Genomic DNA, 23,061 nt, shown 5'->3' on the forward strand with positions numbered 1-23,061 from the left:
AAAGCTTTCCTTAAAGTTCATAACTCACACGCTTATTCGTGAGTGGGGTCAAGGACCCGTTAAAAATTCTTACTCTAATGGGATCAGGCCGATTGCCTTGGCAGAATTTTTTACCACACTCTTATGGGAGCGGGTCGTTCGCCTCGGCAGTATAATAGATGCATCTATGGTTTGTGCCGCTCGACCCGAGGCAGTGTACATATTATTATGGGATCAGGCCATTCGCCTCGGCAGTATCATATTCCTTATGGGATCAGGTCGTACGACCTTGGCATAATCATACGTTATATCGCTAGCAGTTCGAATATTCACGAGATTTTTCCTTCGACTAATGCCTTGCATTTTATATGGTATTTCTTATTTATTTGATATTGGCACTCGATATTTTCCGAGCTGTTGAGATAGGATACGAGATTGAGAAGTTTATATCGTTAAAAGGAATTTTTAAAGATTATGCTAGTTACCGCTTCATCCCACTATTACTGTTGTGCTTCATATCTGTATAGGATTTAGTTGTAACGATCCGACCGGTCATTTTGAGCATTTGCACTTTATTTGGTAGTTTTAGGGCACGATTATCTCCGCATGATGTATTATGATTTGTGTGAATCATCAGTTTTGATTTTCAGGTTGTTCAGAATCGATTTGGAAGAATAAATTTTATGATTGAAGCTTTAAATTGGAAGAGTTGACCAAGTTTGACTTTTGTGTATTTGATCCCGGATCGGAGTTTTGCTGGTTTTGTTAGGTCCGGATGGTAATTTTGGACTTGGGCGTATGCCCGGATTTGCATTTGGATGTTTCTTGCATTTTGTGTTATGTGTTTGCTGTTGAGGTGACGCACACGCTAGGTGACTGGCGTGTGGGTGTGCATCATGTGAATTGTAACTCTGCTATTTCTGTGGTGCTGTGTATTTACCTGAACTTATCTGTATTGATGAAAACTCTACGTACTAGAGTTATTGAGCTGTGATCCATGTTAGAAACCATATCTAGGCTACATGCTTATTCTGTTGGGACCCACTGAGGTCATTACTGTTGTTGAGTCATTTGCTTACATTGCAATTTCATACTCAGTCATGTTCATTCATTTCATATCAAATCTCAGCCTCTGTTGTTATTTATTGATACATCATATCATCATTTTGGGCTAGTTTCATGACATAGTGAGCCCGAGAGACTAGAGAGATTGATGACTGAATAAGGCCGAGGGCCTAATAGTGAGGTTATTGATACTATAACATATGAGTTGTCCGTGCAGCACGTGAGTTATCCGTGCAGATTCAGATATTGATACTATAGCACGTGAGTTGTCTATGCGGATCCAAATATTTATATTATAGCACGTGAGTTGTCCGTGCAGCACGTGAGTTGTCTGTGCATATTATAGCGCTTGGGCTGAAGGAGCCCCTCCGGAGTCTGTTCACACCCCAATGAGCGCAGGTACCTATTGAGTGCGAGTGCCGAGTGATTGGGAGGACTGAGTGGATTGATACTCTGAGAGTATGCATATGGTTGTTCACTATGTTGTACTGCATTGACATGCACACTTGACATACAATCATAGAGACGCATTTTTCCTCATGTTGTACGGTATCACAACATTCATGACTTCTCATACACATTGACATGTAGGCATAGAGATATAATTTTCCTCATGCCATTTGATAATGAAGCATTTACCTGTTGAAAAGTTTTGAAAGGAAAAATCATGATTTTTACAAACTTACTCATATTTGTTTTGGTGTTTTCGGTAAAAGATTTGGGTTTTCACTGTTACACTTGAAAGGCATGCCTATTTTCTGGAACTGTGAACGAGCTGGACATTTATTTCTGAGTTATTTCCTGTACCACTTTTATTATATTGTTATGAGCTGTTGTTGGCTATTGGTGTTGGACTTTGACCTGTGTTCCAGCTCGTCACTACTTTCAACCTAAGGTTAGGTTTGTTACTTATTGAGTACATGGGGTCAGTTGTACTCATACTACACTTCTGCACCTTGCGTGCAGATGTTGGATGCTGATGATGCTGTGATCGATGGGAGCTGGATTTGAAGATGTACCTGAGTTCCGGTTGTAGCTGCCTCTTGTTCATGGTAGCCTTAGATTTATAAAAATATATTTATGTACATTTCGAATAGAGGATGTAATTTTATTTCTTTTCATAATAAATCTCATTTGGATTGGTTAGTTGTTAATTGGCTTACCTGATGGGTTGAGTTAGGTGACATCACGACTAGGTGGATTTTGGGTCGTGACATTAGCATACTGCTTTATTGGACCTCTAGTAAGTGTCGGCATTGACCCCTCGTCACTACTTCTCCGGAGTTAGGCTAGATACTTACTGGGTACGCATTGATTTACTTACTCATGCTGCACTTCTGCACTAAATGTGCAGGATCTGACAGGTTCATTTGGTGATCATCCTGGCGCGTAGGCGCAACTGTTAAGGAAACTTTATGTGAGTTGCATTCCAGGTTACGCACCGAAGTCCACAGAGTCCCCATCGTACTATTCACCTTGCCATGTCTTATTTACATTTCAGACAAATGTTTTATTATTATTATTGTACTCCTTAGTAAATTCTCATGCACTTGTGACACCGGGTTTTTGGATATACTAGTTGCTGCTTACGGTTCTGTATATTATCATCACCTTTAATTTCTTTTATAAACTACTAATTTTGTACGTTTTCGTGGATTTAAAAGTGTAAATTTTCTTCCTTATTAAATTTTATGATTTCGAAAGTAATAAAATGAACAATTAATGAGATAGTTCACCGTTGGCTTATCTAACGGCGACGTTGGGTGCCATCACGACCTATAGCGGGTTTTGGGTCGCGACAAATTTTGTGGAAAAATCCATCATTATCTCATCTTGATCCACATGCCTCTATTTGTGAAAAAGAAGTGTAAAAAATTATTCATTTGTAGAAAATTGCAAATCAAATGCTAGACCTATTTACGGATCTGAAAAAGATAATAAAATCACATATCCTTGCAGAGAATGTTCCAATCCGTATTGATGTCCCCGTTGGACAATCTTCTAGTGTCATAGCTAACGAGTCAAAAGCACGCCTAAAGTGTGGCAGACCATTGGGTTCTAAGGATCGAAATTCTAGAAAAATAAATAAATGATGAAGATGACACTACGAAAGAATCTCATAAAGAAACCTATGATTTAAACAATCTTGAGATTCATGAGGAAATCACCGAGCCTGAGACTCAAGAAAATAAGGAACTATCAATAAACCCAATCGATATTTAGATGAATTTGAATCGATTGGATATAATGGAGGATTATGTCTTTGCATATAGTGTTACATCTAGCATTATGCAAGATAATAAGGATCTTGAACCTCAATCTCTTGGAGAATGTCGATAAAGATGTGATTGTCCAAAATGGTAAGAAGCAATCCAATCTGCATTGGATTCATTTGCGAAACGTGAAGTTTTTGGGCTTGTAGTCCATATACCTCATGGTGTTAAGCCTAGTGGCTATAAATGGGTCTTTTTACGTAAGAGAAATGAGAAAAATGAGGTACAAAGATATAAGGCACGCTTTGTTGCACAAGAATTTTCACAAAGGCCTGGTGTCGATTATGAAGAGACATATTCACTTGTTATGAATGCAATAACATTTCGTTATCTCATTAGTTTTGCTGTCCACGAAAAGCTTGACATGCATTTAATGGATGTGGTTACCGCCTACCTTTATGGCTCACTTGATAATGAGATATACATAAAAAATTTCGAGGGATTTAAAATGCCTGACGCACATAATTCAAAGTCCCGGAAAATATTTTTAATAAAATTGCAAAGATCTTTGTATGGTCTAAAGCAATCAGGACGAATGTGGTATAACCGCCTTAGTGAGTATTTATTAAAGGAAGGTTATATAAATGATGCCATTTGTCCATGTGTGATTATAAAGAAAACAACGTCGAAATTTGTTGTACTTGCCATATATTTTGATGACATAAATCTTATTGGAACTCCTATAGAACTCCAAAAGGTAATTAATTATTTAAAGGAGGAATTCGAGATGAACGATCTCGGAAAGACAAAATAATGTCTCGGTTTGCAAATTCAACATTTGGCAAATGAGATTTTTGTTCATCAATCTGCTTGCAGAGAAAAGGTATTGAAACAGTTTTACATGGATGGAGCACATCCATTAAGTACTCCGATGGTTGTTCAATCATTTGATGTGAATAAGGACCCGTTCCGACCTCAAGAAAAGAATGAAGAGCTTCTTGGTCCTGAAGTATCATATCTTAGTGCAATTGGTTCACTAATATATCTTGCTAACACTACAAGGTCTGACATAACTTTTTCAGCTAATGTCTTAGAAAGATATAGCTCTGCTCCTACAAGGAGACATTGGAATGGAATCAAACACATATTGCGGTATCTAAAAGGGACTACCTATACGGGCTTATTTTATGAAAATAATTGCAGTCCTAATCTTGTTGGTTATGCTGATGTTGGGTATTTATCTGACCCACATATGGCTCGATCTCAAACATGCTATGTGTTTACATGTGGAGACACTGCCATATCTTGGCGATCGACTAAGCAATCAATCGTGGCTACTTCATCTGATCATGCGATAATTGCTATTCATGAAGAAAGTCAAGAATGTGTATGGTTGAGGTCTATAATACATCTTATTCGAGACAAATGTGGTTTGAAGTGTGACAAACTACCTACGATTTTGTATGAAAACAATGCAGTATGCATAGTCCAATTGAAAGGAGAATTCATAAAAAGGAGATAGGACAAAACACATTTCACCAAAGTTATTTTTCACACATGATCTTTAAAAGAATGGTGATATCAATGTATAACAGATTCGTTCAAGTGATAATATGGCTGATTTGTTTACCAAATCTCTACCGACGTCAACCTTCAAGAAGCTAGCGTACAAGATTGAGATGTGAAGGCTCAAAGATATCAATTGATGCTCCCATCAGGGAGAGTGAATACGCGTTGTACTCTTTTCTCCTTACATGGTTTTGCCCCATTGAGTTTTCCTTGCAAGGTTTTTAACGAGGCAACCAAAAGGTGTATTTCTAAATATGTGTACTCTTTTTACTTCTCTAGATTTTTTTCTCACTGAGTTTTATTTTAGTTAAGGTTTTAATGAGGCACATTATCTATTGAATAGACATTCAAGGGGAAGTGTTATAAATAGAATTTTATTTAAGGTTTATGTCTATATTTTAGAGAAATTCAAGGGTTTGTTGCTTTGTAGCTAAGTCACCTTTTCCCTATAAATAAATGGGTTCTATTCCATTATAATTCATCCCAAATCAATAAGAATTCTCTCTCCCTTCTTTTGCAATATTCTTCTTTATTATTTCATTACAAAAAGAAAATTATATCTAAAATTATAGTAGTACATCTTATTGGTTAGGTAGTTTTCATTTTTTTTGTTTAGCATCAAAATAATCCAAATATTATCCATTTTTTCCACTCTGTCTTTTACTAATATTTAGGTGCAGTAGGATCAACTGAATCTCAACTTATTCTGCAGTAGTATCAAATTTATTTGTCGAAAAAGAGATCATAAACCAAATTTAAAATTTTAAAAATAGAAGCAAAAAATAAATAAAATAGGCGCTACAGTGTTGAAGAAAAGGAACGGAAAAAACTAAAGGGAACGGAATCGTATATTAATCGTACCGGAGTTTCTCTTTTCTCCATAGTCCATTCCTCCGATTCCTTCTCATCGAATCTAATTCGCATAGCTTTATTATCCAATCCCCACCAAATAAATGTGGCATAGATCAGCTTCGTTCATTCTTGACGAACGAGAAAACGACGACGTTCTCAGTTCAGAGAGCCGCCGCATGTCTTCATTGTTAATGGCCGCCGAAACCCTTCAACAACCTAACCCTAATAATCCCAAAATTTCCGCATACTATCAGACTAGAGCCGCTCACCATGGAGTTGTCACCAGTGACTGGCTTGCTCAGGCTCAAGCCGCCGTCGGCCACAGCCCTGACGACGCTGTCCCCAAAAACTCATTGTCAAAAACTGTGGATTCTGGGAAGACGTTCAGTGTCATTGATGAGTTCAATAATTGGCGTAAACAGCCTGATTTGGCGGAAGCTGTGGCTGCTATTAGGGCTTTAGCTTCTGTTATTCGGTCAAGTGAAGCTACTACGATGATGGAGCTTGAGATTGAGCTCAAAAAGGCTTCTGATTCTCTCAAGGTTCATTTTTTGTTTTGTTTTCATCTACACTTCGATTGATTTTTGTAATTTCCTTTGGTCTTGCAGTGAATTGAATGTTATACTTTGTATTAGAACACTGGACAATATTTAGGCATCGAGGCGCGTAGAACACTTTCTTTAAGATATTAATTTCCCTGAACGGTTGTTGTTGGGGGATCAGCAATAAACCTTACAGGATACAACAATGCCTCCAAAACCTCCCGGCAGCAATTCCTGAAGATTTTCTTTCGGAACTTCTTTTAAGAACGTATAGGTTCGCGAGTAAAATTCTGAATGAATGGGAGAAAAATATTAGATAACCTTCAAAATTGATTTATAATTCTAAATAGAGAGGAAGTTAATACTGTTTGCTTTGCTCATGTTCTGACAGTTATTTGTGTCTTTTCTGAAAATGGCACTTGTTTGAACAAGCCATGACTGCTCCTGTCTTTTGATTTAACCTATCCCAGATGATGAGCTAGAGACGGTTATGTGTGGTTTTTCTGGTTCGAGCCTGGAATGAAGGTTTAAAAAACCAACTGACTATCACTTTGTTGGAACTTTGACAAGCTTATGCTGATAAAAGGTTCAAGGTTTAAACCTAACGATATCTTTCTTTATGCGTACAACCATGTCGTTCCCTTTTGTATTTCTAAAATTTGAAATTGTACTATCTTCCGCTTCGGTTTTCTAGTACCCTGTCGTGTTACTGCTTGTTGCTATTACTACTGCTTTCTTCCATTTGTTTTTCTCCGGTTCTTACATCGCTGGTATCATTTTCCTGGCCTTGTTGTTGTTATTTACTTGTTCCTATTCTTACTCTCGAGTCGAGGGTCTTTCGAAAACAACCTCTTTGCCCTCCAGGGTAGGGGTAAGGTTTGCGTACACATTACCCTCCCCAGACCCCACTTGTGGGATTCCACTATGTTGTTGTTGTTGTTATTGTTTTTGTTGAAACTACACATTTAATATTAGTCTCATGCCTTTTCGAAGTAGTTAGGTTCTTTCACGAAAGATATCAGAATGATGTGACTTTTCATGAAAGAACGCGTCTGTCGAAAAGTAACCGTTCATAAAGATAAGACTGGTGATGCATGAGTCTTTGTTGGTCTATAAATAAGAGGACAACTGAATTTTCAATGTTATAATGAAAAGTTTGCAGTAAATTATTTCCAGATATACAAAGTGAATTCAAACATAGAATAAGAGTTTTATGGAATTCTTCAGTGTTGCTAGTTACAGAATTCACAAGGCTTTATTGTATCTTGCGAGAATACTTGTCATTAAAGCGATAGTAAAATAGGGGTGGCAGTAAATCAAACTTACAAATCTGCATACTTTTTTGATTCATTTTCTTCTTTCCCAAAGACAACACATTATTGTTTTTAATGGAACTCTTTCATTGGTTTAATCATGTGGTTGGTGGTGCCACGTTTGTGCTGGAAAACCAAACCAGAAGATGAAAACCAGAGAGGATCAGGTTTTAGAAGAGAGGGCCATAATTTGAAATTGATGGGTGAAAGGTGTGGTATTGTCCGTTTGATACTTTGATTATATATAAGAGTGAATTTGTCTTCTAATTTCAATTCAGAAAGAAAGGTTGTTTGGAAACTAGATACCAACCAGTTATGCAACCATTTACACTCTTTCATTGCTTATGTGCTATGGCAGTCTTGGGACACGACTTCCATATCTTTGACAGCTGGTTGTGATTTGTTCATGCGATACGTAACAAGAACTTCAGCATTGGAATATGAGGACTTCAATTCAGCTAAGTCTCGCCTTCTCGAACGTGCAGAGAAGTTTGGAGAGATATCCTATAAGGTATACCTAAAAATGACAGTTTCACTTGTCCATGAAAGACTAGAAAGTATTAATGCATTGCTCATCACACTAATATAGATGTTCTCTGAACTTTGCATTGCAGGCAAGGAAAATTATTGCTATGCTCGGTCAGGATTTTATTTTTGATGGTTGCACCATCTTGGTACATGGTTTCTCACGAGTGGTTCTGGAGCTGCTGAAAACAGCAGCTCAGAACAGAAAGGTCTTTCGGGTTCTCTGCACTGGTGTGTACAGAAAAAGTTCCATTGCCGTTGATGGCAAATTGATTGTTTCTCTCTCTCTCTCTCCCCTTCACATCTTCTTTTGAGGTTTATTGTATCGTGTATGGCTTCTAAGAATGGAAAGAAACTAGAAAGAAGTTGACTCTCTTTGCCAGATAAAAAGTCAGTTAGGTTGATTGATTGAATTAAATTAAGAAAATGGGAAAGTAACTATGTTTTGCTCATTTATATCTTTCTGGCTATTTTAGAGGTTTCACATGGGTGGTAGAGGTCAAGCTTTTCTGTTATCTTGTGTCACAAATTTAATTTCTCTTTCTCCAAGTTCCACACTAGTATAGTCTGGTCAAACATTATTGCTTTCTTTTTAAACCTTACCATTTTGGTTGTTTTACTTATTGGCTGAGGATTGAATTAGCTTTAGATATGCTGACATTCATGCCCATTAGAGGAGACCCGATTCCATCTTGTGATTATTGGTATTTATTATTTTAAATGCAGAAGGAAGGCCTGATAGGAGTGGATTACGATTTTCCAATGAGCTAGCCAAGCTTGACGTTCCTGTGAAGCTCTTAATAGACTCTGCTGTAGCATATAGCATGGATGAAGTTGATATGATTTTTGTCGGGGCAGATGGTGTGGTTGAAAGTGGCGGTATTATCAACATGATGGGGACCTACCAGATTGCTTTGGTAGCCAAGAGCATGAATAAACCAGTCTATGTGGCAGCTGAAAGCTATAAGGTTGGTAGATACCAAATTTCTTCATCACATTGATGGTGATTGATTGAACTCCCTTACTGTATACATGATTTGAAAAAATGCTCCCACCTTCTTGATGTTGCTTTTTGTATAAACTGCTCCAAAGAGGATGTTTAGTGAGTGCAGTCCACCACATGATTGATTTGCCTGATAATTTCAAATTTCTTTGTACAGTTTGCTCGTCTCTATCCATTGGATCAAAAAGATATGGTGCCAGCTTTACGTCCAATTGATTTTGGGGTACCAATTCCATCCAAGGTGGAAGTTGAAACTTCTGCTCGTGATTATACACCACCTCAGTATCTTACACTACTATTTACAGATTTAGGTGTTCTGACTCCATCTGTTGTAAGTGATGAGCTCATACAGTTGTATTTATAGTGCGAATGAAGTCTAATTATTCGCTAGGTGTACCAAGCATTACATGTATGGATTTCTTTCTCCCAATTTTACCTACAACCTTACATTGTTGTGAAATTTTGCAGTATTATCTCTTTAATGTTTTATATGGTATGCACTCCTTGGGTTTCTCCATGTGGCCTATGGGGATATTTCTTTGCCTTGTTGGCATACAATGAACAACATTTATATGTTAATATTAATGGAAGAAGATACACTGAGGCATCCTTTCTTGGGGTGGGAAATTTGTGCATGTATCATTTTTTGAATAGCGAGTCCTCGGAAGCAAGAATTTTAGCCTGGCGTTTGACATTGGTATTACTCATGATCTTTCAGAGCCAGTACACGGGTCCCTAATTATGACTTATTAGCAGAGGAATGGAGCGCTAAGAGTATTTTGGTCACCAATGAAGCGTTACTGCTGTGGGTATGATCTTTTGTAAGGGTCAAGGTTGATTAATTGAATGTCTACTATTATCTTACAAGCTATATGAGACCCTGAATTTGGATGGTCAAAAGTTGGGGCAACTTGACTTGCATACAGATTAGAGTAAATCAAATTGATGACAAAATAAGCAGGCAGGTTCTGTGAAATGGTCTGATGGATCATTGATCATTCCCCTTCGCAACAAACATATAGAGGAGAGAAGATAGTAGAGAGGAATGTAATTTCAAGTCAATTAATGTTAGGAACAAACAGAGGGAAACCATAGAACTTCAGTTCCATTACCAAAAGTTGGGTAACCTTCCTAGTTCTTGCACTCTCTATTAAGTCAAGAAAGACACCACAATGAATTGGTAATGCTTTTTGTAAACCTGACATTACGAGTATCCTTTAGATTGAAATATCAAGTTATATTGCTCAACGTCAAGAATCCGAAATAGATTTAGGACAAAAATGAGATCAAGTTACATTGTTGTGCTAATGTAAAGTATGAGGAAATGGGTCTTCATGGCTTTTCACAATGTTGAAATTAAATGGGTGTTTGAACATAAGAATTTTAAAATTCCAAAAAAAAGTGAAAATGGTATTTGAAAATGAAAGTTGTGTTTGGACATGAATATAATTTTGGGTTATTTTTTATTTTTGTGAGTGATTTGAGTGAATTTTGAAAAACAGTTTTTTGGAGTTTTTCACATTTTCGAAAAATTCCAAAATTCATCTTCAAGTAAAAATTGGAAATTTTATGGCCAAACACTGATTTCAAAAAAAAGTGAAAAAATTCGCATGTCCAAACATGCTCTTATAGAAAGTATCTTTTTTAGATCTAAGAAAAGTATATGGAAGTACACATATATGATATAACTGCTGCGTCCCATTTTAGGAGAATTATGCTGATGAGTGATGAATGCATGGCATAATGTGGTCAAACTTTCTTATATGGCCATATTATTTTTGTGATCCCTTGCTACCTCATGTTTAGCTTAATGGATTTGTGCCCTTTCTGAACTAAAATTTTACTTATCCCACACAGAAAGAAATTTTAAAAAGGTTTTGTTGAATGGAGATGCGGGGGATCGAACCCCGTGCCTCTCGCATGCAAAGCGAGCGCTCTACCATTTGAGCTACATCCCCGTTTGCTAAACTACAACATCATGAGCAATTATGTACTCCCTCAGTTTCAATTTATACGAACCCATTTGTCTGGGAACGAAGTTTAAGAAAATATAGAAAACTTTTGAATTTGTGGTGTAAAATGAGTCATATATATTTTGTGTGGCTATAAATCATTGTATAAAGGTAAATTATTTCCAAATAAGAAAAGTGATCATTCTTTTTTGCACAGATTAAAAAGGAAATAGGTTCACATAAATGGAAACGGAGGGAGTATATATTTTCCTAAGACGTGAAATCTTATGCTAGACACTAGAGTATTGAGCTGGGTAGCATGATTAATTTAGCTTTACAAGCTCACTAAACTATATGTTAAAAACTGAAACCAACAAAAATAACACAATTTACTTCTACCAAATTAATACAAATTATTATAGCAATAATAACTACGCCTCAAGTCCTAGTATGTTGGGTCGGCTTGTTTAAGTTAAAATTAAGTGTTCAACACATTCAATATATCTTTAAGAATAAGGTTATTACAATTTTTTTTAGTTATATGATTGTTTTAACTATTTCGGAAATATGATCATTTAAAGTGTTATTGTACTTTCTTAATTGTTCGAGTTTCTTTCTACATATTTCCAATTTAGGGTTATAAATTAATGTTCCGAAAACAAGAGTACTTTTTTTTAAATCTCCAAAATATGCAATGTGGAACTAATAGTCGTGCAAATTGGGTATTTAAAATTTGTGAAATTTTGTTCCCTTACAATCTACATAAAGGATAATAGGTTCTAGAAATCAAATTGGAGAATGAGAAGGTTCAACTTTAATTAATAATTAGAAAATCTCAACTTAGTTACTCTTTTCTGTATGTACTAGACACGCCTTCAATGCCTCAAATTGTCCACCTCTAAATTCTCATTCTCAATTAGTACTCAACTTGGTTTAGTCATTACTCATTCATGTTCCCCCTAAATGTTTTTATTCCTGGACTTTGTGCTACTTAAACAGCTTTTACCAAACCACATAGTTACATATGATACTACATTCAAATAAGAAAATACAACTACTGAGTTCTACGGTGGTAATCTCAACAGTTACAATGATCATTTTACAGTAAAAAAAAAAAAAAGTTAAATATGCTCATTGGATAATATTTTTTAAAGTACTCAATTTAGATGAGATGAAATAGATGATCAAAAATTGAATTTATGTGACACAATAGTGTGAGAGCTATAACTAAAGAGTTTAACTTAATTGTGTGCATTAACATTGTATAAATTTTTTTCCACTAGTAGATTAGGTTGACTTAGAACAATAGAAAAGCATTTATAATACGCTTAACTTGTTGGTATTGATAATAAGGTAATTAACCTACTATAAAAATTAAACTTTGTGCAAAATATATTTAATCTATGAGTGCGTAAATCTATATGACATGTTACATGAGTAAAGCTGCTTCGTTCCTCAATTATTGATAGTGATGTTCGATCGTCGTTGATGGAAAATGATATTTACAAGTTGCAAACCAGTCAAACGAAAAATCAATGACTCTTTACAGTAAACAAACGCATCTTGGTCGAATTATTATAAGTATGAGATAATAAATGAGTGCTGTCCGAGTGGGATCCATCATATGCTAGTTGAATGTTAAATTACATAATAATATCCATCTAAATACATAAAAAGCTGGGAATTTATTTCTTCGCCAATAGAATAAATATTGGGTCCACAAAGAAGAAAGTTGATTTAGGAAACGAGCAAGTTGAGTAGAAGCACAGTTCTTTTATTGGCATAAGTTGAACAAGTTGCTGATTAAGGGCATGGCGTGGGACGGAATCAAAGTTCATTCAACTTTTTGACAAGCTGATTTGGATGGTTTTTAGGGAACTACCACCTTTTTTACTTTCAACTCTCATCTTTTAACTAATCAATACCCAAGTTGATTTGAGTGGCCACTTGTTGGCCCTCTTATATTGTCGTTTCCTTAGTATGTAAATATAGAAAAGGAAAGAAGAGGAGAAACTTTTAAGGAGACTTACACCAATACATCAGTGTGTGTACGTTGAAATCCACGTTTAGAGTTTGTAAGTGTGGCAAACAGTCGGGTCGAAACAGATATGTAGGGTTTAGAAACAATGCAAAAAACGTACGGATAACCAACGTATGATAACCATATTGGTCTACTCTCTAATATTTGTTAGTGAATAATATATATTCCATCATCAACATTACATGATATAAAGAGGGTGAAAGAGAGTTGAACATACATTCTCAAGTTTAAGCAAGAAGAGGCAACTTTATTGCACATGTTATAAAATAAAAGCAACTTAGTAAAACATGAACAAGACATGTTGTTATAAAATAAAAGCAATTTAGTAAAACATGAACAAGAAATGGAGATAGAGAAGAAAGAGATTTTCTTCTTCAATTGTGTGTATTTTCCTATCTATTACAAGGCCTTTATATAGGCATGAAAAGTGAAGAAAAATATGTCATTGAATATGTCATTAAGCAAAGAAATATGTCATTGAATATGTCATTAAGCATTTGAGAAGATCATGGAGGAAGAGTAGACACCCACCATAATTTAATTTTTCTTATAACACTCCCCCTTGGATGTCCATAGATAATGTGCCTCGTTAAAACCTTATTAGGAAAAAATTCTATGGGAAAAAAAATCCTAGTGAAGGAAAAAAAGTACACATGTTTAGAAATACGCCTTTTGGTTGCCTTGTTAAAAACCTTGCAAGGAAAACCCAATGGGACAAAACCTTGTAAGAAAAAAAGAGTACAACGCGTATTAACTCCCCCTGATGAGAGCATCAATTCACACCCTTGAGCCTTCGCATCTCAATCTTGTATACTAGTTTCTTGAAGGTTGACGTCGGTAGAGATTTGGTGAACAAATCAACCATATTATCACTTGAACGGATCTGTTGCACATTGATATCACCATTCTTTTGAAGATCATGTGTGAAAAATAACTTTGGTGAAATGTGCTTTGTCCTATCCCCCTTTATGAATCCTCCCTTCAACTGGGCTATGCATGCTGCATTGTCTTCATACAAAATTGTGGGTAGTTTATCACACTTCAAACCATATTTGTCTCAAATAAGGTGTATTATAGACCTCAACCATACACATTCTCGACTTGCTTCATGAATAGCAATTATCTCAACATGATTAGATGAAGTAGCCACGATTGATTGCTTAGTCGGTTGCCAAGATATGGCAGTGCCTCCATATGTAAACACATAGCCTGTTTGAGATCGAACCTTTTGTGAGTCATATAAATACCCAGCATCGGCATAACCAACAAGATCAGGACTGCAATCATTGCCATAAAATAATACCATATCGGTAGTCCCTTTTAGATACCGCAATATATGTTTGATTCCATTTTAATGTCTCCTTGTAGAAGCAGAGCTATATCTTGTTAAGACATTAACTGAAAAAGTTATGTCAGACCTTGTAATGTTAGAAAGATACATTAATGCACCAATTGCACTAAGATATAGTACGTCGGGAACAAGAAGTTCTTCATTATTTTCATGAGGTCGGAATGGATGTGCTTTATCCATATAAATTAGCTTTAAAATCATTTTAGTGTATGCTGATTGATGGACAAAAATTTTATCTTTCATATACTCAATTTGTAAACCAAGATAAATTTTTGTCTTTCCAAGATCTTTAATTTCAAATTCTTTCTTTAAATAGTCTACTACTTTAGGAAGCTCTACTGCTTTAGGAAGCTCCCTAGGAATTCCAATGATATTTAAATCATTAACATACACGGTGATTATAACAAATTTAGATCCAGATCTTTTTATAAAGACACAAGGACAAATTGAATTATTCTTCTACCCTTCTTTCAACAGGTACTCACTCAGGCGATTATACCACATGCGTCATGATTGTTTCAATCCGTATAAGAATTTTTGAAGCTTTATTTAATAAATTTCTTGGAAACCTTAATATGCTTCAGAACAATTTAAATCCTTCAATGATTTTCATTATCACGTTTTTCTTGTATTGCCAGATTAAAATCTGAAATGACGACATCCACCACAGGAGAACGTGTCTCTATATAATCAATGCCAGGATATTTACAAATCTTCTTGTGACACAAGTCGTCTTTATGTCTATCGGTTTGACCTTTTTTTTTCCGCACAAGAACAAATTTATACCTCCACTGGCTTTATACTTTCAGGTGTTGGGACTATCCGTCCAACTTCATATTTTTCATGTGAAATCAATTTTCATTGCATATTTTTTATTTGGCTAATCATTTATCTGTCCAAATTTTATGATAGATTTGAGCTCAAGATCCTCGTCAATATTAATAATATTGAGCGCTACATTATATTAACAATATCGTCGACGATCATTTTATATCGGTTCTACTATTACCCAATAAAGACATAACTTATTGAGATCTCTTTATCTTATAATTTTCAGGTACCTGAGCCTCTCCCATGAGGTCTTATGAAGTGTTATGTCGTGGTGCTCTTCTAGAGCACTTGCCTCCTTATTATGATCATATTGAATATTTGCTCATCTCTTTCTTCAAAGAGTTTTATCTTTGGAACCGATTAGTCTATTATGTTTTATGCATGCCACAGACTCTATTCATTATGAACTTTATTTTATTTGGAGCATTAGCAGTTGAATATGACATTTAGCTTTGGGTCAGCAAATACGCCTGGCAATATTTTGCAAATGAATTATCACTTGAACTTCAAGTTCACATTTTCTCGTACGAGGATCTCGATGTACTCATAATAATTAATTACATACATTACTTTTTCAGCTGCCCATTTTCTCCCCCTATTGTTGGGATCACCAACACATATCTCTAGTCTTATTTGAGGATCTATCTTTGCACATTGTGGTGGAATAATTAAATCATATAGCACATTCATATTTCTAGATGGAAATTATTTGGTTCCTGACCCTGAACCGATTGTGATAGGGAGAACTTATCATAACTTGGTTAGATGCGTACAAGTGTTGTTGTATATTAAATAATACATCACATACCAAATTTTATTTTGACAATTTTGTTCTCATAACCAATGGTTTAGATATAATTGGAGGCATACAATTTCTGCTAAACCAACTTGGATTTAAACCAGTATTATCAAGATAAATCATCATAATTTATATTCTCGAACTGTGCTCTAATAATTTGAGCAATCAATCTTGCAAAAGCCAAACTACAAGTTGATAACAAATGCACATGTGACCATAGAATAGATACATCTATTAAAATCATATAATAGTAACGGTCCACATGGAAGGTGACTGGGCCCATATATTTATCACCTTTTATTCGTTCAGAAATTAAGGGATTCAATCCCAACCTTAGCTGGTATATCATGAGAATAAGCAGCACAAGAGAATTCTTGAAGAATCTTATATTTCTTCAATATATGCCAATTTAATTCTCAATTAATTTTTTCGCATCATAATTGAACCGAGATGGTCAACCGGTCATGCCAACTAATATTTATTTCAGTAAACCTCTAGTTTACTTGTGGCTTGTGATTGCATCATCATGCTTATACTTGTGTAGTACAAATAGAAGAAAAGTAGGTAACCTTTCATATTTATCCGGTATGATTATAGTAATATAAAGATATTCAATCTTCTTTTCATTTATAGTCTCAATATGCCAACCACTTTGGCTAATATATTTGTAAATCAAAATATTTCTTTTGAGACTTACTACAATATTAATGTCATGAACAATTTCATTTATCCAGGTAGTAACAAATTAGTTCTTTCAGAGCTCTTAACTGCTTTTGTACTACAAGATCTTTTGTCACACCATCCATATAATGAATGTCTCCTTCACAAAGAGAATCATATCATAATAATTGTCATGTTCAAAATCATCACAAGCAAAATAATTTCTTGCTTTAATTTTGCTTTTAATAACTTTCATAAGGCATGACAAAATATTTTTGGCGTATCACATGCATGCGACCAATGATATATTCATGTAACTACACAATAATATTCATTATCTTTCTTTGTCTCAAACCTCCCTTAGAGGTGAGTTGTAGTATTTATCCAACCATGCACAAGTACATTATTATGCATAATCTTTATCACATATATATTTTCATATTCACTTTCAGGAATGAGTATGCAATCTCAATGTTTATCACAAGTCACATTCTCTTCAAAGAATTTCTCTCTTTTTATAATTACCATAGTGATAACTATTATTATTTTGGCCTTTCGCACGCCCACATTCATTGGTCAACCACTTGTCCTTATTTAGACTTATCATGCACTGCTATCACATTCACTTTAAGAATGGAGCAAATCAAGTGGGACAAGCTTCATGCTTTTTCATGAAAATAACATTATTTTTCTTTAGTTATTATTATTATTATTATTATCAATATGGTGCATTAAGACTCAAACCCAATGCCTTACCCATATAAAGGCATGCTAGGCCATAATGCGTTGGAACTTGAATCCAACGTCTTTTCATCAACATAGTGCGTTGGGACATGAACCCATCGTCTTACCCTCAATCTTTGGCATAATAGGCCAAAATTTACTAGGACTCGCACTCGAGCCTTTAAAATATTATTACTTCATAATTATAGGCATAAGTAAATTAACTTTCAAGAAGACATATATAACTATTTCAATCTTGAAACAGTTCCTCTGCAACAAAAATGCTAGTTAGGATATATGCCAATTTTGCTTTCAATGAAATACATCATGTTATGGTAAAAATATTATTACTAAATTACCTTAATAATTATCTATCATAGTATGTAAAAGGTCAGAACATATATATACGTTGGAATATTATCTTTGTCCTATAAGAGATGTAGCAAATAAAGACATACCTTTCCAGTTCTTTATTTCACTGGATACAATTAAAAAAAATATTTTTACTAAACACTGCACATAAAGTTAATGCAAAGATATGAAAGTATGAATGAGTTTAGATGGATGTAAAACTTATCTTTGTATTATCATCCAAGACATTTTTCATTGTACTTGATCTCATTGTCTGCTTATAATTTACATAGTCTTAACGTAGAAGATCATGAAATGAGCAATTCGTGTTTAGTAAAACATGAACAAAAAATGAAGATAGAAAGAAGAAAGAGATTTTCGTGTGTATTTTCCAATCTATTACAAAACCTTTATATAGACATAAAAAATAAAAAAAAATATCATTGAATATGTCATTAAACAAAAAAATATGTCATTGCATATGTCATTAATCATTTGAGAAGATCATGGAGAAAGAGTAAACATCCACCATAATTTAATTTTTCTTATAACAGCACATACTATTATTTGTTGCGTCTTCGTTTTTTGAGTTTCATTACTAGAAGTTCAATACTCGAATTCAATACTCTGCAGACACACTTGTTCACATGACCAATTTTTGCATATTTCGTTACAATATGACATCGTTCGCCTCCAACACAATTTTGCAATGTTTTCTGTTGCTGTAAAACTAATTTGCCAACAACAGCATCCCATAAATTAGCAAAAGGGTCAAAAGCCAAAGCATAAAAAAAAGCTTGTTACAGGATGCATCCAAAATTTTAAGGATGTAACTTACTGGCAATAGCCACTGGAACCACTTAGCTAAGGCCCTAAATTCCGTAAAAGCCACCTTCACCAACCAAATATTTATCTAGCGCCCACTTAAATAACTACAAAAGCTTCCAAATACTTAGATTTTAATTCAGGGCTAAGATGCAAACCAATTAATTAGGTTGTGCTACGTAATCTATTTCTTAGGATTAGAAACAATCATTGAATCAAAAGCTCTCCCTTGATACAACCCTTTGCCTTTTGGCGTCCCTCGTATTACCTCCGGCCATTCCCGGTATTTTTCCTCCGGCTCCTTTCTCTTTCCTGGCATTTTCCGCCTGTACTACCTGTCTTCAAGTATAAAAAACAAACACACAAATTGAAAACACAACCGACGAGAAAATAAACGGTAGAAAGATAGACTATATTTCAGCAGAAAGGAAAAGGAACCAACCCCTACACAAAATCCTTGGAACTGGCAAGAATCATCCTTTACACTACCCGAGCTCATCTCAGAAGAACTCCTTTTGTTGGAGAAGCTTAAAAAAGGCTCACTGAATGATGTAGATGATGAAGTTGAACACATAGAAGGAGTTTCACTCCGACAAGAAGAAGAAGAAAATGTCCCAACATCGCTTTGGAACATTTCCTCAAACAGATCCTGCAATTCCTCGAAGGTTTCTCCCTGATTTTCCTGTCAATTCACACAACTACATTTGAACACCATTGCCACCTCTTAGCCACTTGTTTATGTTAAAAAGAAGATAGTACTACTATACAAACAAATCTGAGCCAACAAGCCCAAGTATTAGGTTCCCCACCTAGACTTCAGTTTTAACAGCCAGCAATGTGAAAATGATGTCGCGATTTGTTCAACAAACATCTTAAATTTTATGAATAGAAGAGTGCACACAGTCTCTTACTAGATTATAGCAACAAAAATTCGTACTCCCCATTTTCTTTATCTTTTGAGGGAGTTTCTCAATGTAAATATAATGAAGAAGAAAAGGGAAAATGGAACTCACATTAGACTTATTTTGGTTCATCATAGCTGCCATTTCATTCAGAAAATCACCCATTCCCTGCACAACAATATCCACTTAAAATTGAGCATGCAGAACCTGCTTGATCCAATATCATATAAGTTAAACTAAATATTTTGGGATAAAGATCAGAATCTATCATCAATTGAATCAACGACACATGATTAGAAGAAACTAATTTTTTCATGTTCAGCCCTCAAAGTAGAATTATCTCCTTTCCCCTGGAATAATGGCTGTCTATGACCTTTTTTATGAAACTCAAGATACTTTTGCACGGTAACACAAAAAGAACACTAAAAAAGCACCTTTTTCTTCTTCGTCCTAATAGCCCTGACTTGATTAACACCAATAATATGTTAAATAATCTAATGTGAGCCCATTTCTTGAGATACAACATGAACATCACATGTAACCCTCTCAAATGTAAAAACAAACGGAACATGAAAATGACCAGAGTCGACATGAAAATGCCTGTTACAAGCATGAGAAAAAATTGGAAAAAAATAAATAACCCCGCCCCCCAATTTTATCAAGTAACAGGCAACATGACTTGAACCTTAAACACGAGATAATAATAAAAGAAAGAGTGATTACATTTTGGTCGTCATCATCACCAGAGTCATAAACTCCTACATCGTACAGAAACCTTTTGTTGGCATCCGATAGCACTGCAAATAATTGAATTTTAGTAACTCCAATTCTCAGAGGTCATTTACTATTAGCTAGCACTAGCAGGACAAAACATTTTGATGAACAAAGTACAAAAATGTACGGCGCAACTAAAAAATGCATTGCAATTACCAGAATAGGCTTCTTGAATGGCCTGAAATTTCTTCTTAGCCTCATCCACGAACTTCAAATTCCCTGATGCTGAGTATCGATCTGGGTGCCATTTCTATAAAAACAAGAATACAATTTTACCTGTTAGAAAGAAAAATTTCGAAACAGACTAACTGCGTATTACTAGTCAAATAAGTATCAATGGCTTGATAAAAGAATAATGACTTCGACTACTGGGAAAATTGGCTGGTAAAATACATTCTACTCATATATAATCTCCCATAAATCATAATGAATAATCTCGGCCAAACCAGCTCCTTTAATTGATAACAAATAGGCCACGACAATTTGGACATTTTGTAAAACGACATGTAACGGTACATTGCAGGACTAATAGTTATAGCATGCAGAAAATAAAAATCACATTTTTGTAATGTCGATTGACTCTGTTTCTTGATCAAGATTCAATTTTTTTTTCCAGGACTAATTAAAAGGGAAATAAAAAAGAGGAGAGAGAGTCTAGAGACCCTACTGATTGTTGAAAAGATAAAGGAGCAACACAAAAGAAGTGGATTTTTTTTTTCGGTTCAAAATCTGACCAGTGCAAGTTTCTTGTAAGCGTTCTTAAGCTCTGTTGCAGTGCATTCCTTCTTCAACCCCAAAACTGCATAAAAATCATTGCTTTTCTCTTCACCTGCCATTCTGAAATTCAACACTTGCACCTTATATGTGCAAAACCGATCAAGAAAAACCGAACTCCAGAAAATTTTCTGTCTTTGTCGACGAATTAAATACAAAGCTCAGCCTTGTACCAAAAATCCAAAACCAAACCCCTTTAATACAAAAGGGTAGTATTAGATTTATGTTCAAAGTAAGAAAATATGAAAAAGATATGTTTCTTCAAAAGAAAAGAAGAGCACTGTTTCGTCGGGACAAGGAACCTTAGCATTATTGGGGCGGAGAGAGAGGAGGAGGAGTCCGAGAAGAGATGAGCAACTCTCTCTTAACGCTAAGGTTGAAGAAAGAAGTCTCCAGAAACGGGCTTTCCATTAAATACGCTTGGGCTTTCCTATGAATTAAACATAATAATAAATATTCTCAATTTTCTCTTCTAGAAAATGAGCGGCTTAGATAAGGTTTAATTAGGGGATGAACGGCTTGGATGAAATGGTGGAGCGAGATATTTTGCCCAGTGTTGTCTCCAGAAGCTTCTGTGATCTTCTGTTCCTCGCTTTTTGTATAATAAACTGTTTTTAAGGATGAGAATGAGAAAGAGTCGCTTCTACTTTATTTATATTGTGGGCTGTAAAGGTGGGGCCTACCTTGAGTTTAACACCAAAAGGTTCGGGCTGGGCCCACCATTGCAAATGGGCAGCGGTATTCGGAATATTTACCATCTAGCCCTTGCTAGTTGCATGTATCTTTTGGCAATAAAGTTGCAACTAGGAATTACAAAATCCAAATAATTCAAAGTAAAAGAAATTGCAAGTAGGAAAACAGTTGCATTTCGTTGTGGTAAGCAGTATGCCTTTGAATCGGTAAATTCTTTCCTTTTCTTCTTTAAAATTTTGTAGCAAACGTTTACTATTAAAATTTTTATGTTTTCAAAGTTTGAACTTAGAATTTCTGATTAAAAATAAATTAATCTCATCTATTAACACACCTCTTGATGATTGAGTAAATTCGCCTTCGAAATCCTCTTTAGAGAACTTTTGAAGTTTAATGTTGATTTGTAAAATTGTTTTATTCTGAGTGACCACATAAAGATTAGGATATAGTTACGGGTTCAACCGAATCTATAATTTTTGACACGAAATATAGATTTATATGTAAAAATTATTAAATTTTAAGAAATATTAGATTTGAATATATAATTTTATAATACGACGAGTTCAATACTAAAAATCTTAAAAACTAAACCTATTAAATTTAAATTTTGAATCCGCTGCCGAATAAGAGACAGAGGAAACAACCGAAAGACAGCAGAAGCTGTAGGAGGAGAAGACTAGAAGCTACTGTTTTGGATTCATAGCACTCTCCTAATTCACTATTCTCCAAAATAAATTTATTCCTAACCCACCAATTGCATGTGTAACGCAATTTGTAGTCTCCAGTCTCCTGGCATGACCCACATTTCCCTACTCAAAGCTTATTAAATCATGCAACCTTAACTAGAGGTGAGTATAATATTAAAACACTATCCTTTCAATTTGTAATTTTAAGTATATCATGTATATATAACAATAAGTAAAATGAAAATGTTTAAATTACAAACTTATAATTAGATATAAAAATCCGATATTTTCTTTAATTGAAATGGAGGAGGAGTATTAATTATGAAACCCCTACCAATTAACATATCAAAAGGCTCCCTATCCCCATATATAAGTATGTTTTTTTATTTATAAATATAGTAGTAGTGGTATATATATTTTGGAAATCAGAGTGATGTTCTAGCTTTTCTTCTTCTTCGTGCTCAGTTTAGGATATAACATGGTTGTCAATCACATAATCCTCATCTCTGTTGTGCGTTACGTGGGCCTAGCTTCATGAATTATGTATCATTACAAAAATAGCTTCTAACTTTGCCAAATAAAGTGAACTGTTGGTTTCTGAGGAGTCAGCTACCCTTACATTATTATGATACATGCTATGA

The 23,061-nt window shown here is 34.9% G+C and overlaps 2 protein-coding genes and 1 non-coding gene across 4 annotated transcripts; 1 reads left to right on the top strand and 2 right to left on the bottom strand.

Moving 5' to 3' along the window:
* The first annotated feature begins 5,633 nt into the window (after positions 1 to 5,633).
* On the top strand, positions 5,634 to 9,578 carry LOC107780329 (uncharacterized). The gene is made up of 5 exons (XM_016600854.2): positions 5,634 to 6,220; positions 7,892 to 8,044; positions 8,148 to 8,289; positions 8,785 to 9,026; positions 9,219 to 9,578. The coding sequence occupies exons 1-5, from the start codon at positions 5,780 to 5,782 to the stop codon at positions 9,423 to 9,425; spliced, it is 1,185 nt and encodes a 394-aa protein (XP_016456340.1). The 5' UTR covers positions 5,634 to 5,779; the 3' UTR covers positions 9,426 to 9,578.
* A 1,368-nt stretch (positions 9,579 to 10,946) lies between these two features.
* On the bottom strand, positions 10,947 to 11,019 carry TRNAA-UGC (transfer RNA alanine (anticodon UGC)). Its single transcript has one exon. It is a non-coding gene; the product is annotated as a tRNA-Ala (tRNA).
* Positions 11,020 to 18,503: 7,484 nt separating this feature from the next.
* On the bottom strand, positions 18,504 to 21,659 carry LOC107774035 (uncharacterized). 2 transcript variants are annotated; one of them, XM_016593476.2, is made up of 6 exons: positions 21,005 to 21,659; positions 20,427 to 20,520; positions 20,220 to 20,293; positions 19,608 to 19,664; positions 19,037 to 19,276; positions 18,504 to 18,929 (listed from the first exon to the last, which is right to left on the bottom strand). In XM_016593476.2, the coding sequence occupies exons 1-6, from the start codon at positions 21,104 to 21,106 to the stop codon at positions 18,810 to 18,812; spliced, it is 687 nt and encodes a 228-aa protein (XP_016448962.1). In that variant the 5' UTR covers positions 21,107 to 21,659; the 3' UTR covers positions 18,504 to 18,809. The 2 variants fall into 2 exon arrangements, with proteins under 2 accessions (XP_016448962.1, XP_016448963.1); XM_016593477.2 differs by having other exon boundaries at positions 18,504 to 18,933.
* Between the last annotated feature and the right edge of the window lie 1,402 nt (positions 21,660 to 23,061).

Source organism: Nicotiana tabacum, chromosome 4 (assembly GCF_000715075.1).
Source record: "Nicotiana tabacum cultivar K326 chromosome 4, ASM71507v2, whole genome shotgun sequence".
NCBI lineage: Eukaryota > Viridiplantae > Streptophyta > Magnoliopsida > Solanales > Solanaceae > Nicotiana > Nicotiana tabacum.